At 38.9% G+C, this 23474-nt stretch overlaps 2 protein-coding genes across 5 annotated transcripts in view; both read right to left on the bottom strand.

Annotated features, from left to right (window-relative positions):
* isca1 (iron-sulfur cluster assembly 1) overlaps positions 1-5433 on the bottom strand; it is a 12943-nt gene extending 7510 nt beyond the window's left edge. The window contains exon 1 of the mRNA XM_044110919.1: positions 5287-5433. Coding sequence (XP_043966854.1) covers positions 5287-5388 — 102 coding nt within the window. The 5' untranslated portion in view covers positions 5389-5433. The remainder of the gene's footprint in view (positions 1-5286) is intronic.
* A 1508-nt stretch (positions 5434-6941) lies between these two features.
* tut7 (terminal uridylyl transferase 7) lies at positions 6942-22799 on the bottom strand. Of its 4 annotated transcripts, none has more exons than XM_044111611.1 (29): positions 22718-22799; positions 21234-21657; positions 20371-20525; positions 20168-20284; positions 19862-20039; positions 19650-19738; positions 19420-19471; positions 19210-19279; positions 17676-17802; positions 17449-17568; positions 17187-17324; positions 16729-16906; positions 15396-16054; positions 15165-15315; positions 14436-14522; positions 13746-13846; positions 13536-13593; positions 12954-13057; positions 12788-12877; positions 12591-12704; positions 12429-12506; positions 11383-11560; positions 11260-11307; positions 11055-11146; positions 10859-10974; positions 10580-10770; positions 9149-9222; positions 9003-9066; positions 6942-8314 (listed from the first exon to the last, which is right to left on the bottom strand). In XM_044111611.1, exons 2-29 carry the CDS (start codon positions 21637-21639, stop codon positions 8256-8258), a joined length of 3894 nt encoding a protein of 1297 aa, XP_043967546.1. In that variant the 5' UTR covers positions 21640-21657; positions 22718-22799; the 3' UTR covers positions 6942-8255. The 4 variants fall into 4 exon arrangements, 2 of the variants coding, with proteins under 2 accessions (XP_043967546.1, XP_043967547.1); XM_044111612.1 differs by lacking the exon at positions 22718-22799 and adding an exon at positions 22510-22534; XR_006370179.1 differs by lacking the exons at positions 6942-8314; positions 22718-22799 and adding exons at positions 10165-10265; positions 22510-22576 and having other exon boundaries at positions 9013-9066.
* Positions 22800-23474: the final 675 nt, after the last annotated feature.

The raw sequence follows: 23474 nt of genomic DNA on the forward strand, positions 1-23474 counted from the left end.
TACTTCATCTGACAAGATTGGAACAGTTAGGCTCAGACAGGCTGTTACCCTCCTTCCTCGTCAGGAGTATGTGGTTTGGGGTAAGCTCCCATCCACTGCACCACTGTCATTGGGAGGCACTGTGGTTGTCGAGCCGTCATCTGCTCGCTCCACTCCAAAAAACATTTTGGTGGGTCGTAGTCACACCCATGTGGGGATCGTTGTCCCTATGAAGGTCCTCAACCCAACAGAAAAACCTCTCATACTGCGCCGCAATGCTAAAATCGCTGATGTCTTTCCATGTGTCGCTGTGGAGGACTTTATGCTTAGTCAGGGGAGATCGGCACTGTACTGCAACCATTCAGCTGTTTCAACAGGTTCATCACATCACAGTGCTGATCCAGTGCAGATGCTGAGAGACTGTGGTCTGCATGACATTGACATAGAGAGCTGTGAGGTGTCAGATGAGTCTAAAAGAAGGCTGGCTGAACTCGTGGTTTCTTACCAGGATGTGTTCTCCAGGGGAAAACTGGATTGTGGTGAGGCGAGGGATTTTGTTAATTGCATTCACTTGACTGATGACCAGCCATTTCGCTTGCCTTATCGACGCATACCACCAGCACATTATCAGCAGTTGAGGGAGGTCTTGTCTGAGATGGAGATGAAGGGTATCATAAGGAAGTCTATTAGTGAATATGCCTCCCGCTTGTTATGGTGTGGAAAAAGTCTGGGGACATGAGGATATGCACTGACTTCCGCTGGCTTAATGCTAAGACCGTTAAGGATGCCCATCCATTGCCCCATCAGTCTGACTGCCTTGCTGCTCTTGGTGGGAATGCGCTGTTCAGCACCATGGACTTGACCTCTGGTTTCTACAACATCCCTCTCCATGAGTCCGACAAACATTACACTGCTTTTACCACGCCGCTTGGACTTTATGAGTACAACCGTCTCCCCCAAGGTTTATGCAACAGCCCAGCTTCCTTCATGAGGATGATGCTTAACGTTTTTGGTGACTTGAACTTTTCCAGCCTCCTCTGCTATCTAGACGACCTCTTAGTGTTTGCACCGCCTGAGGAGGAGTCGCTAAAAGTGGCTGGAGGTTGTTTTCTGTCGCCTGAGAGCAAACAACTTGAAGCTGGCCCAGAAAAAGTGTCACTTTCTCAGGAGGTCTGTGAGGTTCTTGGGCCATGTCGTGGAGGCTGGTGGTGTTTCTGTTGATCAAGAGAAGGTAAGGGTCATCTCAGGGTTTGAACAAAAGGACCTCATGAAGGAGGATGGCTGTACTCCGTGCCAGAAGAAGGTGAGGTCATTCTTGGGCATGGTGCTATTCTATCAGCACTTTATTCCAGCTTGTTCCCGCATCGCAAAACCTCTTTATGCCCTCACTGCAGGTCAGAAACGTAAAGTAAAGAGCAAAGGACACGGGAAAGCTGGAACCTTTCGTGTTCTGACTCCCCAGGACTGGACTCCAGCTTGTGCGAAAGCGTTTGGAGACCTTAAAACTGCACTTCTCAACTGTGTGGTGCTGGCGCATCCTGATTTTGAGAAGCCATTTATTCTCTCAACCGATGCTTCATTGGATGGGCTCGGTGCTGTTTTGTCGCAGGTCCCAGCTGATGGAGAGATTGCTAGACCTGTTGCTTTTGCCAGCAAGACTCTCAGCCGCAGCCAGGCCAACTATCCTGCACACAGGCTCGAGTTCCTAGCCTTAAAGTGGGCTGTATGCGATAAGTTCAGCCATTGGCTGAAGGGTCACAGGTTTACTGTGTGGACGGATAATAACCCTCTCACATATATCCTGACCAAGCCCAAACTGGATGCCTGTGAACAGCGCTGGGTCTCTAAGCTTGCTCCATACACCTTTGAAATCAGGTATGTTCCAGGGAGACAGAATGTGGTGGCAGATGCTCTGAGCAGAGCTCCTTTTGTGAAGCCTTTGGCTGATCGCCTTCTGTCAGAACCTTGTCAGGAACTTTTGGAGCATGTCTGTGAGGTCCCTGATCATGCTGTGCAGGATGTTTTCCGTTTGACCTGTCAGCTTCAATCAGTGGACAGCTCTTCCTCCATTACAGCTAACACGTCCATGACCTGTGACGAAGTCACCTCTCTTTTGTCATCAGCCTGCAGTGGAGATGCTGGTCAGACTCAGCATGCAGCATCTTTAGCTGATCATCTGGGCATGATAATCCCACACACCACAGGTCCATCAACAGCTCTTTGTCTAACTGACCTGGTCTCTCACCAGAAAAACGATCCTGTTGTTTCCAGAGTTGTCCTGTACGTTGAGCGGGGACGCCGTCCATCAAGGCGGGAACGCTTTGGTGAAAATCAACTGGCTCTAAAAATTCTGAAGCAGTGGGATAAACTAACATTGCTGAATGGCGTTCTTTACCGTGTCATAAAAGACCCTCTGACAAAAGGTAAACGCTTCCAGTTTGTGGTCCCTGATGCTTTGAAGTCTGTGGTTCTGACTGGTGTCCATGATAGTGCAGGTCATCAGGGCCAGCCACGAACATTCTCCTTGGCTCGTCGTCGTTTCTTTTGGCATGACATGGACAGAGATGTGCGAGATTATGTGAGAAAATGTCCCAGATGTGTCCTCAGTAAAACCCCAGAGCCTGCTGTGAGAGCCCCTCTGGAGAACATCAGGACCAGTGCTCCGATGGAGCTGGTGTGTATTGATTTCTGGTCAGCTGAGGACAGTAACAACAAGTCTGTGGATGTTCTGGTGATTACTGATCACTTCACAAAGTTAGCACATGCTTTCCCGTGTCAGGATCAAACTGCTAAACGAGTTGCAAAAAAGTTATGGGATGGGTTTTTCTGTGTTTATGGCTTCCCACAGCGCATTCAAAAAAAAAAAGAAGACCAACAGAAACATCAATGTGACCAGTACAACAAGAGAGTCAAGGGTCACCCTCTGTCAGTTGGAGATCAGGTCCTGGTGGCAAACAAGGGAGCCAGAGGAAAGCGAAAGCTTTCTGATAAATGGGAGCCTGTGATGTACACGGTGGTTGCCTCCAAACCTGCTCTCCATATTTATCGCGTTAGAGATCGTCACGGCAATGAGCGTGTGGTGCATCGCAACCTCCTTCTTGACGTGAACTTTTTACCTGTGGGGATGACCTTGGATGGAAATGTGAACCGCCAGGTTGATAGTGTGGTTCGAGTCCCCCCGGTTCCTGATTCACATGGAACAGGAAGATTTAGTGAGGCTCCTAGTGCTGTTCCTGCTGAGCCTTCCCTACCTGACTCCCTGTCCTGCAGTGATGGGGATGACCGTACTGCTTCATGGGTTCAGGACGTGTCCTTGGCTCCATCAGTTGGAAATAGTGACCTGTCTCATGACTCTGAGGACTCCTCCATGGAAACAGGAGTACTGGCGACTGCTGGTTCCTTACCTCATCTTCCTGATGCTGCTGGCTCTGTTCATCCTCCAGACAGGGTGGGTGAGGATGTTGTTCGCCGCCTAACTTCACGCTTTGGGAGGGTTATTAAACCAGTTTGTCGCCTGATAGAGTCCATGGCCGTCATTGAGGCGCTTTATGATAAGGATAATGTTCAAACTGTTATTGATGTGTGAGTTTCCAAATTCTCATATGATTCCTGCCATTGGCTAGGATTGTCTTTGTCTTGGTTTGCATAAGCTTCAGTACCATTTATGTGTTTACTCTGTATGGGGAGGTGTAAAAGGCACCTCTTGTTGTCCATGGAATACTGTGAGATTTTGCTGGGCGTCGAGCGATCTCTAGTCTCCTGACCTTATTGTAGGGTAGCTGTTTGGCTGATGTGTTACATTGTTGCAAAAATAATAAAATAAAATAAAATTTTACTGCTACTAAGTGTCTTTATCACTGTTTTTTATTTTGTGTAATTCTAGGGGGGTGAATGTAACCTGGTTGTTATAATTACACAAAATGTCTTTTTTTTTGTTATTGTTTGTATTGTTCTCTACCTGACCGAAAAGCTGTCATTGTTTTGAATGTGTTACTTTAAGAACGGTAGCCCCTCCTTTTTATTTCTTCTTCTATGGTTTTGACTTTAAAATGTTTGTGTCCCTTAGCCCCTCGCCTTTTGTCATGTTGTCCTGCGGGAGAGGACTTGGAGCGGGCAGCTTGTAACAATTGTTTTTCTGTTGGATATTTTCGTCAGAATAAATCGTTGAAAGCCAAACAGAGTCACGGCCTGACTAACATCTAATAACCTGCACAACGCAGAAGGGATCCGGTTACACATGCATACCTTATCTTGATATTATGTAAAAGGTTGATTAATGTTCTTTCAAAACTACGGTAATTAAAAAACTGATAAACAATTTTAATCAAATCTATTGGACAGAATGCTGTTTTTCATCAGGTCCAAATAAAAGAATGCTTCGGGGTAGAAACAGAGACTGCTGTATAGCAGGGTCACGAAGGGAAATGCCTCAGACTTTTCCTTGATGAGCTTCAGTGTGTAGCTGGGAAGAAGAAAGTCAGGGCTCTATGTTTGACCTGGTCTCGGATAAGGAGTAGAAGACGCATATCTGCAGTTTTGTTGCTACTTGTGGGAAATATGTGACCCAGTTGACTTGAAGATCCTTTGAAATCTGTGGTCCACACATGAAAAATATTAGCCCATTCCCTTGAGAGAGGTCTTGTTTACTGTGGCATGTGCGTGCTTTCAATTCATTTTGCTATCTTGCTAGACATCCTGTCTCTGCAAGACTAAGCAAAATATAAACGAACAAAAACTAATGAAACTTAGTAGAATCTCAAAGGCAAAAGCAAAAGCAGACTTCCATACAATTGTTCCAGTTTTTCTTTAAAATAACCAGATTTGGCCAAAGATATCAGCAGGTGGAGTAAACGTCCATGAGGGTTTTAGACAAACGTAATATAACATTTTTAAGCGCTTAAATGCATATCTCCACTCTGTATATCGTAATTATTTGGAAATTTGTAAATCGAAGACCGTTGGCTTAATCTAAGATAAGATTTTATGTAAGATGCTTTTTATCAGTCGGCTACTAAGTTGATTTTACTGTCGAGTTAAGTTTCACTTTAAAAACATACAACAAGAACGCGCATAAATGTATGATAAAGCGGTTTATCAATAACTTAAATAATGACAATTCGGTAAGAGAGCCGACAGTAGGACAGCGATTCACTGATAGCTAGCTACTGCTAACTTAGCCAACTTACACAACTGACACCGCATTAACGGCCGCTAGGGTAGAACGCTGCACTTTTTGAGAATCGCGCTTACCAAACGGACACAGGACGCGTTTCCCTTTTAATTTTACAAACTAAATGTTTGACTCACCAGTGTTAACGCGGCTCTTGTGGGTAAAATCTTTCTTTTATTGACCGCTCGGACGGTCGCCCGCACCAAGGAGGCAGACATGTTGATACTGTTAGAATTCATAACATTGGTTCGCGCAAGCGTGTAAACACATTAGAGAACGCCCCTAAAGAAGGAGAGGCAAGAAATGTCGACAAATGATTGGCTAAGATTTTGAGAGGCGGCCGAATAGCCAATGAGCAAAGGGGGTGAGGTCCAGTAAGGTTGGTGTAATTGTCAGTTATGTAACTTCTTTCTAATACATCCCATATGATTTGTTACATCCTACTTTTCTTTATTTTACTTGATTATGTGCTGCAATACTGTGTTGAGAACAAATTTTACTTAATTCCTCGTGTTCATAGAGATTATCCTGGTTATTATCGCAAAGGTACACAACGGCGAAAGCCATTTTGTTAAGCTTTTGTTTTTGGATTACGTGCCGAAAAGATAATAGAACGGAACGTTGTGTACCCGTCACGATCTAATTATGTCCCAGTACCGCCCATGTCCTGACAACAAGGGCAACCTAAAGAAAGTGCGATGATTGTATGACATCTCCAGTTTTAAAAGGTTTTATCTTACACTTAACTTTCTAAATTCTACAATAAAATGTTGATTGTAATAATTTACATATTCACTGTAATATTTGATTTATGAAAGTTGCAGATGATGTGTTAGTTTATGTTTTTATCTTGTTTGCTGTGTTCTGGAGTGCTTTGAAATAAATTTATTATTAATAGCAACAGGTATTTTTCCTTAAGGATGAAATCATTTGGGGATTCTGATTAACGAACCAAAGCCACTGAAAAAAGTTGCAGATTTTCTGTTAATTGGGCTACTTGCCATTTGGAAAAGCCTACAAATAGATCCACTAAAGGGGTCACATTTACCTAATGAGAACCAGAATATCTCCATTGCCTTTGCACATTAAATCTAAGAACTGAATCTGTAAGTGTACTTTACCTTTTATTATACCTGCTTAAAATCCTTTACATAACTTACATAATTAGGCTTTCCTGGCAAATAGTATTTATACAACTGGACTGCACTACAATGCATTCAGCAGCAGCTAGAGGGTTCGAACCCAAAATCCCTTTCTGCATAGAGTTTGCATGTTGTGCATTGACCTCTTGCCCAATGATTCCTGGAGATAAACACCAGCCACCATGCAAGGACAAGCAGGTATAGCTGTTGATTGAACTGTTAGCCAAGTTCCTAAAATACAACTTGAAAGCAATTCATTTTTGCCTAGAAATTAAATAATGTTCAATTGGAGCTAGGAGCACAAGCATATTGGGGGAAACAAATGATGTGCACAGTGAATAATGTATGAATACCAACAGTGAAACAATAACTTTAGTATTTCATTATGTTAGAGGTGATTGTGCACAATAAAAAAAAAGTTGTAGAATCTTTTGAACATGAATTGTGCCAAAGAGTGTACTTTCTACCCTGCTAAAGTGGCAAAATGAATTACCACACATTTTTTGAGCAATAGGTTTTAGTCTCAATTTAAGATTTATTAGGGCAAATCTGAGCACTGATTGCAAGTTTTAGGTATATATTCATAGAAATGTTTCATAGAAGTGCACATAAGGCAGTATTTGACAACAACAAAAAGGAAACACTCCCCATTGGATTGCAAATTGACGTATAATTGTTTTTTTCTCCAGACAAAATGGATTGAAAGCCAGCCTTTCATGCCTGGATCAGGATTCCTTAATTACATATGAAAGCTTTGATCATTCAAGTACATAAAACAAATTTAAGAAGGCTGGCAATAAAATCAATTGAAACATTAGAACTGACCATGAAACCAAATTTTTTTTTTTGTAGAAAAATTTTACAATAAAGGCAAAATTTCCATAATTAACAATGAATGAAATCTTTGAGCAAAACTAAGCAGCAAAAGAAAACCGAAGGCTGTGGACCTTCACAGTGCAGCTACCAATCTGTGGCACAACAAAGGGACACGATTTATAAGTTTGTGTGAGTGTGGGGTTTGCAGCAGGAAATACAGATGACTGGAACAGTTGGTGTGTTTTTCTAAAAAAAAAAAACAACAAAAAAAACAACCAGTGCAGGTATGAAATACTGTCTCCAAACTGTGTTGCTGCACAGCATCATGTTTCCAGGCATGTGTGGAGAAACGGCAGAGAACGATCAACTTCTGTGCTTTGATGATCACATGCAGGCAGGTGAGAAATGGCGAAGTAGTGAAATCGTGACAGGAAATTGCAGTTTTGCAATAAAATTAATTTTTGCCTTTTCTTCGAATCAGACTTAATGGAGTATGCTAAGGGATTTGAACATAAATAAATAGGCCTCAGTGCAGAACAAAAAAACCCGACAAGGTTTAAAATATATAGTTAGGAAATGAAAAGAAGAATGCTACAGGAAAAAACCCCACTGTCATTAAAATGTTCATTAAGTTCTTAAATCCCAATATAAATGTTAATCTCTAGAAAACAAAAACCACATAAACTGAGCAACGTTTCATAACATGGTGATTTTAGTTTGAAACAGTGTTTGTGAATCCAACTGAGTAGATCATCAATATTCTTCATACCAATCTGAGCAGAAACAATACCTTAGTATTTGTGTAACCCACCATCTCTGAGCGCATTTGGGAGAGGGATCTGAAATTGCTATCATTGGACTGCAGTGTAAAGAATAACAACAAAAAAAAACCTGAATGCAAACAGAGACGTTGGACATGCATAATGGCTTCTCTTGATAAACAAAAGCTTTAAAAGCTCCTCTGAGGAGGAAACACACATAAAAAGGCCCTATTTGGCTTCAAGTCTTGATGTCCAGGCTTTGGCTTTTTAATGGGCACCCAATGGCCCAGTAGTACCATTCAGATTTAAGGATTTCCCCCAAATCTGGGATGCAGTCTGCAATGACAACAGCAGACATCCTGTGGTCTTGGTGTCCAGTGGCCCTTCTCACTCCTCTGGGTTTTTCCTTGGACCAGAACGACCTAGATTTCGACGAGCTAAGCTACCTAAGACAACACCAGAAAGCAGATGTTAAAGTTTGTGCAAGCATAATTTTATCACCCAGAATATAAAAAAGCAATGTTTCAAAAAGATGCCTTTTTCAAAGACCATCCATTGGTGACAGAAGTGAATAGATCACACATTTAGTTGTTGTAAATGGGAGAGCTGAAACATCATAAATGTGCATGCTACAATACTCTTGGCTAGTTTATTATGTCTGAAAACAAGACGAGTCTCCTTTATGAGGTCGGCTAAAAGTCAAAGCAGCTAAGCATCTTATGGCAGTGCTAAAATTACTCTGAATTAACTGGGATTTTACTGGGATAGTTCAGGTAATTCTAAGCAAAATCTGTAAAGCAGAAATATCTGTAATAGTTATATCAAATCCCAAGGATTTTTCTGTTGTCTGTCTGGGTCTGGTAGAGAGGATTTGGCAAATTCTTTCTTACTTTTTGTCCTAAGTTTCCATTTTTATCAACATAAGAGAAAGTATCCGTTAGTGGATAAGATAACATACATTGGGCCGGGAACAGAATACCTATACAACCAAATGAGAAAAACTAAATGTCTACAAATTAATTTCTTCCAAAAACAGCTAAACAAAATAATAAATGTAGGCATGTCTTATTTAAAATTAGCAATGCAATTAGAATAAATGTGTGACACACAGGAAGACACTGGAAACTCAAATACCTGCTTGTGGACTTAGAATTACATTCTGTTGCTTTCTTCTCCTCTCTTCTTGTGCAGATAAGCCCTAAAAAAACCACCACAATATTACACAGCAAATCATAAGAGAAAAATCACTATGATTTTGGATTTAGTTCAAGAAAACAAACCTGTTTCTCCTTCTCTCTCAGATTTTTAAGGTGGCTTGATGAGGAGGATGCAAGGTTCTCCATTTTCACATTACCTGCAAAATGACAAACTAAGTTAAAGGATGCAAGACATATCTTCAATTTACTCATCAATATGTTGTGTAGATCTCCAACTGTTAAGAACTTTAACAAAATCACTATTTTAATAAGCTATGATGTTTGAAGAAAATAAAGAAGCCAATATATTCAAAGACCCATGAAAAATGTCAATATAAAGTCCTCTTGTCTAATGCATAAAAGCCCACAATTGATCCAACTTTTGGCTGCATTTACTTTCAGTTCTAAAACCATGAGCAAGTCGGTTTGTCTAACTATTTGTCTTCATACTAAAAGAAGATACTTCTCTTTTTTCCCCCTATTCCATCACTTATTTACACTATGTGAACAGAGAGTTTTCTTTCTATAATGAAGGTCAAAAAACAGTCTAATTCAGTGGTTTCCTCTCCATCTTCGGTGCAAAGTTTCAGTTGCATTAAAATAAATATCCTCCCTTATTGTGGAAAGGCACACACTCTTGTCTGACTAAAGCTCACCTGCAAAAATCCAGAACCAGTGGAAGCTTTGCCCTGACTAATTGTTAATCCAATAACTAATCATTCTGCGAGGGTGTATATTCAGAAAAGAAAACATTTCAATCTGGAAAAATTCTCTCTTAAGTATGACCTGTTTCAATGACCTCTTTCTGACCAGGTTTCTTGTGTTTCAATTACCTTTTTATCAACAAAAACCTTTTGATCTTTTAATCAAATCTAAGAAAAAATGTGATATTACACAAGAATATATTAACAAGTTTGTCCCTTCCTTTAATCCCAGTTACCAAATTTCCCTGATGCATCAAAAACAAAAACAGGAAATATCTCATTACCCTTGGATTCTAACACTAGAGGCTTAGTATCAGTTTTATTCAATGTATATTTGAGGAAACAGATTCATACTTAAACGAGTTAACTCATCATTTGTCCTCAACACTGCACTACCTTGCTGTAATCTAGATGTTAGTCCTGGCTGTGGAACTGTCATTCCACCCAAACCTCTTGTGGCTCTTCGGTACTGAAGGAAATACCAACAATTATTTCTCCTTAGAAAAAGAAAATCATTATCATTTGCTTGTCTTCTGGAAAGACAGATACTCTATGATTCAAGAGACAGGTCTGCTATTCTGTGACAAGATTCTCATAGTAAGCTCTGGGGACCTTTTATACAAACATTACATAAATCTTTAAACCTATACTGCATCCTCTTTTCAATAAAATGTTTATTGGTGTATGGGTAAACTGGCTGTTATTTTTGGTTTTTGTCAGGGCACCAGATCATCCTCTAGGTTTATTTATTTTTTATTTATTTAATAATAAATGAGATAATAATTGAGAAAAACAAAATCCATCCAAGAACCTGCGGGGCTTCTGTAAAGGTGACAGTCCTTCTTGATGTGGGTGCTTGATCCACACAGGAAGCAGCAGCGCATGTCCAGTGCATCTCGTTTCTTCCAGTGTTCATTCCTATACCTGACTGGATCCATGAACTCCTCTGTTGAATCGTGAAAGTGCTCTGGCCTGTTCTCCGATTCCCGCCTGTGCTTGGGTCTACGACAAAAGTGCATCACATAACGTTCCAAACATTTGAGTTGGAAACACGGATCAATTCAAACAAACGTGCTGTGATTAAACCCACTTGTTGCGCATGGGGCAGTCTTTCAAAAAGTGTCCGATCTTTCTACAGACGCGACAGCAGCGGTCGTTTGGTGCAACTTCTCCCTCGGTCAAAACTTCAGGGTCAAAGAAATACTCCTGCACACAAGATTTAGAATAGAAGTCATAAAAAAAATAATAAAATATAAAATTATGGGGTCTAGATTTCCAATACTCACCATTTCATTGGGATACTCTGGTGGGAAACCTTTCATGGGTGTGCCAAACACTCTTCTTCCATTGATGAACGCCTTCATGATAAAGTTTGTCACTGTTTAGATGATAAAAAAAAAAATCATGAAATGGGGTAACACATAAGAATGCATACATAAAATACTGACCGTATAAATATATAGATTTCAAATAAAGGAACAGAAATCATACTTCTCCTGGAGAGACCAACACCCAAATTGTGATTCAGGTCAAAAGGATCTGGAATGAGAAAAGAGAGAATTTTGGGAACCGTCCAACAGTAAACTTTGAACTTTGAGTGTCGGTAAAACTGACCTTCAATGACAATGTACTTGGACGTCCACTGTTTGTTGAACGTGGTGAGGCGGGTATGCTGTCGGATACAAACAACATGCTCTCTGAAGTCAAAATCCTCTGTGTAGAAGCGGAGCAGACCGAGCCAGAGCTCCCCCACAGACTCAGTGTTCTGTCCATACAGAGGCCAGTGACAAGGCTGCAGGTGGAAGATAATAACAAATCATGTCATTGATTAGAACTTTACTGCTTTACATGAGCACAAACAGTTAACTAGTTATGGTGATAGATCAACCAAAGGTAGTGAAGCTGAAGGAGAAATTGATACAGGCTTTGTAAGATGAAAATCTCTAAAGTATTGTATATATTTGAGAGCTTTTCCATTGTATCTTTAAAGACTTGTATAGTCATTTTACGAAACAGCACGTAAATGCCTCTGCACTCTTCAAGCTTTTATCTGTAAAAGTCATGTTTCATCTAGATTCTTCTTCACAATGACGTACAACATTGCTGTAGTAAATCATCTAAGGCCTTGTTCACACATAACCGGGTCCTTAAAAAAACAATCTCCACCACATTATTTAATAAAATTATACTGTACACATGGGATCAGTTTCACATATGTTTTCGCCCATATGAACCTGTAAAAATACAACACCCCCAGGGAGCAGGCTAGCACAAAGCTAAACCCTGTCAGCCAATCAGATTGCTTTAAAACAACCGCAATTTTCTGTTGGGAATGAAGCATGGCACCCGGATTGTGTGAACAGATATATAGATTGAAGTATTCTTAAACAGCATGAGAATAAAAAGTTGATTGTAATGTGCGGGACCTAAATCTTCATTTTCAAATTTCCACTTTGGTCGGGCTTTTCATAAATAATCATTTTACTGGTGTTACATAGAGTTTTTGTGAGGATGAAAAGCAAAAATGCAGAAATAAGTTTTCATTTTCACATATATGGCTATGTCTGGATTTGGCCTAAAATCTCAATAAAATCCATTATTTGTGAAAAACTTAATAGGTTATGTATTTCTTTGCAAGGCACTTCAAGTAACATTCTCACCAGTGTTTTTAAATCATCAAAGAAATAGACGTTCCAGCCATCAACAAGAACCTCCGGTTTCGTTTTTCCACCGTAAATCTGCAAAACAACAACATGTGGGAAAATGAAAGATTCTAGCTCAAAAAGGTCAGCTTTGGCATTTTAACAGTATGTTGTCTGTACCTCTTGCAGCACGGGGATGACTGGTGGGTTTCTCTGCTGAAGGAAGAACAGGACCATGAGAGTGTAGGCGTAGGATGAGAGGCTGCCACGGGAAGCATCTCCAATATCGCACATCTTTAGAGGGAAAGCAGAGAATGAGATACTACATAAACAAACCACAAAAAGATGCTTTAGTAGAGTACATTAAGCGCATTCACCTTTGCAAAAACCTTCATAATATAACAGAGGATCTTCACTCTTCTGTCTATTGCAGCATATGATGCTAGCAGGCGTGTGTTATGCAAGGCCTGGGGGAAAAAACAACAGCTTTCAATGGCCTATCAATAATAATAAATAAAGCAAAGGACAGGAGTTGATTCCTACCAGTGTATTGTAGAGGCTGATGTCTCCCTCCAATCCAGTGCGAAGATGGTAAAACTTAACAATGGGTACTTTAGCTGTGGTGATGGGAAGAATATTCCTAAGACCTGGCAACAGAATAGAATAGAAATATGATTTATGTTCCCACAGTGGGGAAATTCAGATGATACTTTAATATAAACGGTGTTAATTAATGTTCCTTTACAAAATCAGATCAAAAGTCAACCCTTGATTTAAGCTGGCAAAACAAAAAAATTAGATATTACTGGAAAATTTTTAATGCAAAATTAATTAATCTAATCTAAAAAAATAAAAACTAAAATAAGTTGTGCAACAACGTAGATCAATCTCTATTCCAGGGGTCCTCAAATCCAGGCCTCCAAGCCTGGTATAATATAACTTTTTAGCTGCGTCTCTGGTTCAGCACATTTCAATCAAATATCTGAATGACTTCTTCTGTGCAGCCGAGCTCTCCAGAGTGTGTTGAGGCAGAAACACATCTAAATCCTGCAGGACGCCGGCCCGCGAGGCCTGGATTGGAGGATCTCTGCTCTAGTCTATTTAATCACTGCTGCTCTGTCATACCTGGGTGTTTCTTCAGCTGTCTTGCCAGGCCTTTAATGATATTGATGCAATCAATATCCTGTCAAAGAAAAGTGTATTCTTATGTATTTCTTCTCCAGAAAAAGAAGTTCATTATGTGATCAAACTTTAATTAGCGTAACATAAAATGTTTACAATAAATGCCATCGAACAGACAAGTACAAACATCTGACAAACAGATAAATAACTTACCTCCATCGTTTCCTTTCCCTCCAAAACCATGCAGATATCAAGATCACTCTGCCTGAAGCCAAAACCATTTTTGGATGAGCCAAACAATTGTAGTCGAGCCCCTGTGCAAAAGATATTGATCAAAAAGGACCAACAATCCTATAAGTATGGTGATGTGAAAAACTAACACATCATCATTCAATCACAGGTAAACTTTGGTCATTGCACCGCTTAGTCAGCCTTTCACAGTCACACATTCTGAGGAGACTTTTATACTGCTACATTGCTTTGGACTTTGGTAAGCAGAGGAGTTTATGGTCAAATCAATATCTGCAAAGTGTTGAGGTTGCTGCTAAACGTCTCTGCAGCACCATCTGCTTTTCTCGGGTCATCACCAATGCCTTTCAATTCTAGGACCAGTGTTAACATACACATATATGCTCCAGATAAGCAAACTGACAAATATTCTGTGTTTTCATCAAACTTGCTAAACTTCCTGATGATCAAATACTGTAAGTAGAAGCACCAGGCAGCTGCTTCCCCTACTAATTCCAATGGATGTAGCAGGGTGTATTTCCTTTGTTCTAGAATTGTGTTGAAAGTTATGGAAACATTTTTTCCCTTGACTGACAGGTCAAAAGGCTAGTTTTGATTAAAAGAAAAAAACAAACCTAAACCAAATAACATGATGAGAAACATGAGTCACTTTACCAGCAAACTGTCGTCTAACAAAGCTCTCCAAGTCTTGAAGGATGAGCTCTCTTACACCATTTTCCAGGTCATCAGGGGCAAAATCAACTAAAAAAAACAAAATAATAAATAAAAATTAAAACACAAATCACTTTGTGGTAACTTGGGCATAACAGTGAAGTCATCACATTTGAAAGTCACCAGGAGTCATCATAGTACTAACTTATTATTGGACAAAAAAATAAAAAAAAACACGTTTATTTAACCCCCCAAGGTGTTCCTTCTTTGACTGAAACAAGCACTAAATTAATTGAATGTAAGTAGATGTAATACAACTATATTAAAAATATTCAATCTAGCCTGAAACAAATGCAGCAGATCTGTAACGTTTCTGGATATTATTTATGCTTATGGTTAAATCTTCCAGCTCATGGGGAATGCATCAAACAACTCAACTACTGAATAGAAATCTTCAATAATGCTTTTAAGATGTTGCACACACTGGACGATTTTCAAAAAAACACATGGAGAGAGCCAACTGGGAATAGGTAAGTGTACAGTTTTTTTTTACAGTTTTGTCTGTTTTGGGTTTTTTTGGTCAGATTTAAAATGTTTCAGATAATGAAATGACTTTCAGTAAAGAAAGCCGTTTCCAAATGATGCTTTTATTAGTTCTCTCAACTTTACGTTTAATGCAAGAAAAGTACAGGATAGCTCCCCAAAGTGAATCAACTGAATCCCAGTACTTACTGTAGCATTGCTCACAGACTCTGTTAAGGACACAGAGGAAGTCCGGCGTTAGCGGAGGCAGCGGATCCAGCTCCACCTTCTTAAAATCCTCTGGGCAGTCTTTCTTTAGATGTCCATCACGTTTGCACAAGCTGCACACCACCATGTGTGACTACAAAAGTATTTTAGTGAGCTTAATTCAGGTGATTAAGATTTTAGATGCTAAAAGTAAAAAAATGATGCCAAACTTACCTTTCCTTTGGTAAAAGCTTGCTTGGTGAACTCATAAGCACATTGGCTTTGCTGTTGGTTTTGATTTTTGGTGCTTTCATTTTTAGTTTTACTCATTGAAGGTGAATGCCTGACATGTGCCAGCTCCTCTTCCTCTTCTTCATCCAGAGAACCAGGCGTGTCCAAATCCTGAGGCTCCTCGTCAGAGAGAAGTTCCTCTCCTGAGATCTCATCCACAGGAAATATGTCCTCGTCCTCTGTTGTTAAGCTGTCCAAGTGCTGTCTATCAACGTCAAGATCCTCATCCTGCTCTTCCTCATCCTCCTCATCCTCTGAGAAACTACTCTTGCCTAGGTCGGCCTTTTCCTTCTCCTGCTCTTCGTCAGAGTCGCTACATTCCTCAACTTCTTCCTCTTCTTCAATGATGCAGTCAGAGTCATCAGGGCCATCATCTGCACCCTGAGTCTGACTGGGGGACTGAAGGGAGAGCTGACTGAAATCAGACAGACCACTGGCTCCTTCATTCAGGCCCTGCTTGGCTTCGTCTCTGTGGTTAGCAGCAGACGTTTTGAGCGGAAGAGCAAAGTACTTGTATGTAGTCTTGAGGCAGTGGAGGATGTAGTCAAACATTTGCTGGCTGTTCACAGTGCGGGCCACGTTTCTCTTTACAGCAAACGGGTCTGAAAAAGAGCACATTTTCTCAGTTTTAAGGCATGTTTTCACCAGTAATCACCCCAGTCCTTCCACTGCCTACCTGCAGCTCATAGAATAGACTTTAAAATACTTTTGTTAGTTTAGAAATCACTGAACAGCCTATTACCAAAATAGATTAAGGAACTACTGTTGTGGTATAAATCTTCAAGACCACGTTGTTCTTCTGGTTCCTGTTTTTTACGATGCAGTTGTCGTAGAGAAGGGGGAGGAGTCAGGAAAGAGCAAGGGGCATTGAAAACTGTCCATCTATGCAGGACAAGTAAACTGGCATTTAAAATGAATGAATAAAAATCATAAGAAGTGAGCCATCTGACCCCATGCCCTAACCCATTGGTGCATCACTTTCCAAATAAAATGTAAATTAATTAAAAGAGCTAACCGACTAAACATATGTATTAAGCCTTCAGAGCTCTCAGGTGCCATCAAATATCAAGGTAGTCAAGTAAAAATCTAAATTAATGTGGAAAAATAAAACAAATTTCTTGCAGCAAAAAATTTGAATGAGTTGTGTCCTCCTGATATGTTGAGAATAAAGTTAATAAAGTTTGTGGTTCTAAAGTGAAAAACTTCCAAGAGGTATAAACACTGTATGATGTTTTTTTTTACAAATGAGAACAGTTAACTTTAAAGAGCTTCTGACCCTCAATAGCAATGCGTTTCTTCGGCCAGTCTTTCATCTCTCTCGAGAGGACAGAGTTGGTTCGCACACCGATCACGTTGTCGGCCATGATGAACTCCAGTGAGTAGAAGCGAAGCATTTCTATCCAGAGGAGCCCAACCTCCACCGGTAGATGGGGACTCTGGAACACCAGTGGTACCTGAAAGTCACAGCCAACTTGCATGAGTTAAATTAATACCTCTGAAATGTTTGTTTGAAGCAAAACATGTTCAGTTTTTCAAAATTAAACATAAACTCAATCTATTTATTTCTATATATTTATTTAAATGTTTTGATTGTGTTTCACTGATTTCGTTCCCATGCTTCTTATTAGGTTTTGCAGATCTGTTATGGACAAAACATCTTATTCTGATGATGGTAAACCTTACTCATCTTTAAAACTATTTTAAAATTAGCTAATTATTCTTTTTTATGATTACCTTCCCCTTCATGATGGAGTTCTCTGCTGGCTGGGAAGATTCTTTGGAGGAAGGGACGTTGTAGGTCCAGTGAATATAACCGTCATCAGTATGTGTGAGGTTGAAGGCTGAAAGCCTACTTATTGAAAACACCTTAATCTAAAGACAATAAAATTCCAAAATTAGTTCCTACAGAAAGCAAATGGACAGAGCTAAACATCAGTTTGAGATTGTATTTATTTCCCAGAAGAAATGTAAAAAAAATAAACAAAAAAAAACACACCCCCTGGTTAAGATAAGTTGGCAAGAGAGGCTCTTTACGCTTCTGTAAGTAGAAGATAACCATGAGGGCAAACACATATGGAGGCAACCCTCCTTCCTCTGGACGGTCGATTTCACAGATCTACATAAAAGCAGAAAATCAAGGTAAGTTTCATCAACATGAAAGTCTGCATGCTGTAGCAGCTTTTACAAACAGCCTGGTTAATCTGGGATAGACAGGAGACAGACCTGTGCCCAGTGTCTGAGGCCCAAGACCAGAGGGAGGAGAAGATGTTCCATGCTGGCAAGAGTAGACAAGTAGGAAGTGGTCTGGAAAGCGTTTTCATTCCCAGCGCTCACTTTGCAGATTAAGTCACTGTTGAGATAAATTATATTTTCCTGTCATGAAAACTTTACAACCTTTGTACCCACAGATATATAAAATATATTGTACACTTATCTATTCCCAGTTGGCTCTTTTTGTTTTGTTGAATGCATCTAGAATTTATGCACTGGATCATAAAAACTGCCATGAAATTGTGGTAATTGCAATTACAAAAATAAATTTGCTTGATGGAAAAACACCAACTTAAAAACATAAATAACACTTTTTAATAAAAGGCAGATGTTCACAAAATGGTGATTCCATTGCAAAACTGCAATGGAATCACTTGTTTCGCATCACGCCAGTTTGTATACAACAGTAACATGCTTATTTGAAGGTACTAGCCTACTTTTACAATGGGTGGCTGTTTCCAGATGTCTCACAGCACAACACTGCTCATTAAATGTTGAGTTTGTCATGTTGAATCCATAGCTCTTGTGTAAAACTGCTAACTACAATTTCCACAAAAAGCCATATAATATACGTAGCCGCTCCCAAGTAATAGAAGCTTGTCACACCAACACCTCAGTAAGACATCGCAATTGCAGAATTGTGTTTTTTCGACATTTGCAGAATATTGAAAAGGTTTTGCACATATTAAGAGAAATACAGCTTGTGATGCATAATTAAAATCTATATAAACATCAGTTTTATCAACAAAGTCAAGAAAGAAGCCAATGCCTATTTTAAAAGTTCTGTAGAATGTGATAAAGACTACAATCTTTGTCAAGAGGAGATAATCAGAAACCTTCTGGTGTTATTGTCTTCCAACTCAGGGACTTTTAATAAAGAAGTTGTGTCATCAAGCTGAACAGTTTTATTATGCCACTGTAGATGCACAACACTCACTGCAGTCCTCTTTATAAAGAGCAGAGGTCAGTACAGAAAAGATCTATCTGTATTCAACAATCGGATGCAGAAGTCTAGAAGTAGATGCCTCAAGTACAAATACAACAAGGTTAGCATGCTTAGAAGCATTACTTTCATCTGTTTTTGATGCAACGCTACTAGACGCAGGAATTCAGCTTTGCACTCCATGACAGTGACATTTATAAGAGAGGAAAAAATACAACAAAAAAGAAACACTGAAAAGAAAAACATCTAATGTAAAACAGAGATCTTTTAAAAAAGAAAATTTTAAGAAAACCATTTAAAGATTGGGAGAGCTATTACTTAAGATCATTCTAAAAGATCTTGACATAGTTTGGCTCTTAAAGCCAAGTGTGAAAAAAGTTGTTTCAACTACTTTGCACATTAAGAAAATAGGGCACCTGGCAAATATAAAGACTTCAACAAGGTATCAATATGGGCTCCTGTCTTGCTTTCTTAATTAAACCAAGCAATACTCCTAATTTTAAAATATATTTTCACCCACTGAGTCTAATCATTGGCACTAACCTCTTTCTTTCTTTACAGATGACCACAGGCACCCTGGTATGAAAGTCTGCTTCCACATTAAGAAAAAAAGCTGAAAAATTAAATAAATAAATAAAAAATAATAAAACAGAAGACATGAAATTATTTAATACACATTAGCAGCATGACAATGTTTATTATTATGGTGGGATTTCATCATCAAAGGATGGTCTGAAGAATAAGGTGACTTACGACTCCCAGACAGGGCCTCCTTAACCACCAACAAGACATCTGGCTGATGCATCTGTGAATAAATTCCAATTCAAGACCTCTACACATCAATAAGAAATTAAATGAACGTGGGAAAAATCAACAACCCAAAATAAGAATGAATTTTAATATGGATTTACAAGACTAATGTGAAAATGATTCCACACACATAGTGATAAAACATGCATTTAAACTCACAAACTGCTACTTACGTGAGGTGGGTACTGAATGTCAATGTTGACATCAGAGTCCTTAAATCCAAACTTTGTGCGAGATGATCCATAAAGCCTGAGCTGTATTCCTGCAAGACGAGAAGATATAACAAGACTCCAACAGAACTGTCCCAAATTAGTCAATCGATTTAAATAGTGTGACCCGACAGACCGTGACATACAGGTCATCAGGTTAAAAAAAAGAAAATCACCTGGCAGGACGGACAGTAGAACGTCTTGCATGACGGAAACAACACTCTCTCTCTTTAAAACATCCTGGTCATTCATCCCATGCTCCTGGACAACTGCCGTTAAAGCTGCAGTCACTGCGCTGATGTGCTCTGGACCAGGAGGCAGGATCTCAATTAGCATCAGCTTCTCCTGTTTCTCCTGTGAAGATAAATAAAACCATACGCAGCGGTTTTCCAAAGGATTCAAACTCCTTCAACTTTATCACATTTTGTCGAATTACAGCCCCAAACATTATTAAAATTGTAAAATTTAAAATAATTACTTACCCGAGCCCTCTTCTTGTGCCGTTTGTCTCTGACGTGTTTGAAAGCATGAGATATAGATTCAAGGGGAATATCACACAAAGCACAGGTGTAAAGTGCACCAGGATTGCCATGGGAATTCTAAAAACAAAAAAAAGGTCACTAGTACAATATTCTTGAAGTCAACATATAAATAGTTGAAATACTGTGTACTTGACAGCCGGTACCTTCCTTAGTGGGTATATCTCATCTCTCTTTAATTTTTTCTCTGCTTGGCGTGTGTTTTGGAGGTCTTGAACTGATACTCTGGCTTCCTCCATTTCAAGGCCCTTACACTCTTCAGCAAAGGCTTTCTTCTTGTTTCTGTTTCTCCGTCTTCTTCCTTCAGAATAAGAAATTAAAGTCATTAATTAATGATGTGTATACATATCATAAATAGTATGCAGCAAACTAATAGATTTCAGATGCAACCCCAATTCCAACAAAATTGAGATGTTGCGTAAAACATAAATAAAAACAGAATATGAAGATTTGCAAATTCTTTTCAATCTGTATTCAACTGATTTCACTACAAAGATAAGCTTTATAATGTTCAAACACATAAGAGATATTCAATTTTGAATTTAGATGGCAGCAACACATTCCAAAGAAGTTGGGACAGCGGTAAATTTACCGCTGTGTTACATCACTTTAGCTTTTAAAGCTGAAGTGTAAACACTCAGTGTTTGGGAACTGAGGACACTAATTGTTGAAGCTTTGTACGTTGACATTTTTTCAAAATGTTTTTGCTTGATGTATAACCTCTGTTGCTCAAAAGTCTGGGGTCTTTGTTGTTATATTTTGCACTTCATAATGCACCACACATTTTCCACGGAAGGCAGGTACATACTGCAGGCAGTATCATCTTGTGTTTGCAGGGCTTTCAATTGAATATAGGTAAAAAGATTTGTAAATCACTGTATTCTGTTTTTATTATGCTTTACCAAACATCACAACTTCATTGGAACAATGTGATTATCACACTTGAACACATTTTAGTTTTCATTTGTATTCTTCTTTTGCCACACAACATTTTTCCTAAAGATCTCACCAGGTTTATAAGCGATGTCATCTGTGTCCTCTCTCATTCTGTACTCATGTGAACTTTCTCCCTGGGTTCTCCACCTCCAGTCGTGCTGCTGCGAATGTCCTCTCCAAATTTCCTCTTGACTAAAATCATTGTTCACTGAACACCATCGGAGGTCATCTCTCTGAGAGGGGCTCTGACCACCTCTGAATCCACCAGGCGAGTAGCCCAGGGGTCCCAGGCCTCCCTTCTTGGGACTTGCATTGTAGGGACCACCCTGGCTCTTCTTGCCGTGCTGACTTCCCTCCGACCGTGAGTTATGTCCACGAGTCTGGTCCTGCATTTTCCAATTTTCTCCCTTGGCTGATGCTGTAGATCCCTTCTCCCTGCTTTTTTGTTTAGACCTGTAGGGTTTGCTCGAGTTTTCCATGATTCACTTTTGCTTTAACTGGAGGATGACATGTAATTGTAATTTAGAATTGTTTTTTTGAATTGTCTAAGGTGTAAAAAATGTAAGAATAAACAACAGCGTTTAAATAAAAGCTATACAATACAATTCTGGAACTCTTTTCAAATAAAACAGTGCAAAAAACACAACAGATCAAAAATAACACAGACAATTCAAACGAGCCACATGAATTGTGTAGTAGTCCACCAGTAGCTATGGAAACTTGTAATCATTTTGTTTTAAGCAATTTTAGTCATTTTGAGACATTGTTTTGCAACAGTATTTCTGTGATAAAAAAGACTAAATAAAACCTGTCTAGAAGACCATCTTCAAACCCTCCAACTTTGACATGTAATTTTTTTATGCAAATCGTTTCTGAGGAAAACAAATTATTTAAAAAGAAACAAACAGCATTAATAGTTCATAGTTCTTTGATCAGAATCCACTCGACTAAAACTAAATATCCGCTTAAATTCGGTGTTTGTACTCTTATCAGCTTGTTTTCTGACTTCTAACCACTAACTTTTATTGTTAGATATTGACAAGAGTAGAAATTTCATTCGACGGGAAGAATATGTAAAGCAAAATTAATCGAAACATAAAACTATATGAGTAAAACATATAACCAACAAACATTAAGGCTGCTATTTTCGGACAGACTTCTATTAGGCAACACGGCTCAATATACGTGGCTAACTGTGAGTCATTTACCAATGACTGTAAGGTTTTTTAGCTTAAGTTAGCAGCGTCTGCAGTATAAATTCCTGCAACCACTTCCACGAGTTAAATCACACCAATTACGAACGTAACCAACAAATAACATAAATGTTGGATAAATCTAAGAGAGCTCACCGCCGCGCCGTAACACAGCTAATGTTAGCTGCTAATGTTTAGCTTGTCACTTAGGATAGCTACACAGTTAGCCCAGATGCTAATGTTACGTTTAGTGTTGCGTTTTCTTTCGTCGGTAGCTGTGATCTATCAATATTTTTGTTAAGAGATAGATACAAGAGTACACATTGTTGTTAAAATGCATTATATTCGTGGACATGATACATACTTGTCGGGGTGTTCATGTTGTCTTGCTGTTGAGTTTGAAAGATGACGTAAAGGACAAGGACAGGCTTTTTTCCCCCTTTTTTAAAAATGAGCATTAAAGTGAAATATCACACAGTTCCAAATAAAATATGCATATCGTGAAAGATAAACAGCCCCGACTATATTATAAAATAAAATAAAAGATGAACGCTGTAATAAAATTGGGAAATAAATATGACTCATTTTGATAACATTGACTAAAACACAATAAATTAGGTAAATCATGACGCAAAAAGAAGTGCAACAAAATAACCTATAGCACATGTAAGATCAATGACCCCTATAAGCCACAAGTTAAAACAAGTTTTCGTCATAGAAAAATATTTCTTGTAATAGAAAAATAACTGAAGACAAGAAATTATTCTAAAAGTGAACTTGAATTACGTTACAATAGAGAAGGAAGTCAGAGAAACAGTACAATGATTGTGCAAGTAAAATAAAACAGAATTAGGAAGTACTTTGTATTTTGCAGGAAATAAAAAGGAAATTGAATGACTGTAACAATGAAATAAGACATCACACAGAGTAAGAATAATTCTGATAAATAATATATAACAGAAAAATTATGAAAGACAACAATAAGAGCAGTGCAATATACTGTCGACTATAGGAAATTTAGAAACAGCAATTAGTCGAGCCATTAATTAAAATAAATAAAAATAAAAAATCTTAAAACTGGTAACTGTACTACATTCTACTTGGCCTTTTCTCCATTGTTC

Source organism: Gambusia affinis, linkage group LG03 (assembly GCF_019740435.1).
Source record: "Gambusia affinis linkage group LG03, SWU_Gaff_1.0, whole genome shotgun sequence".
Taxonomy (NCBI): Eukaryota; Metazoa; Chordata; class Actinopteri; order Cyprinodontiformes; family Poeciliidae; genus Gambusia; species Gambusia affinis.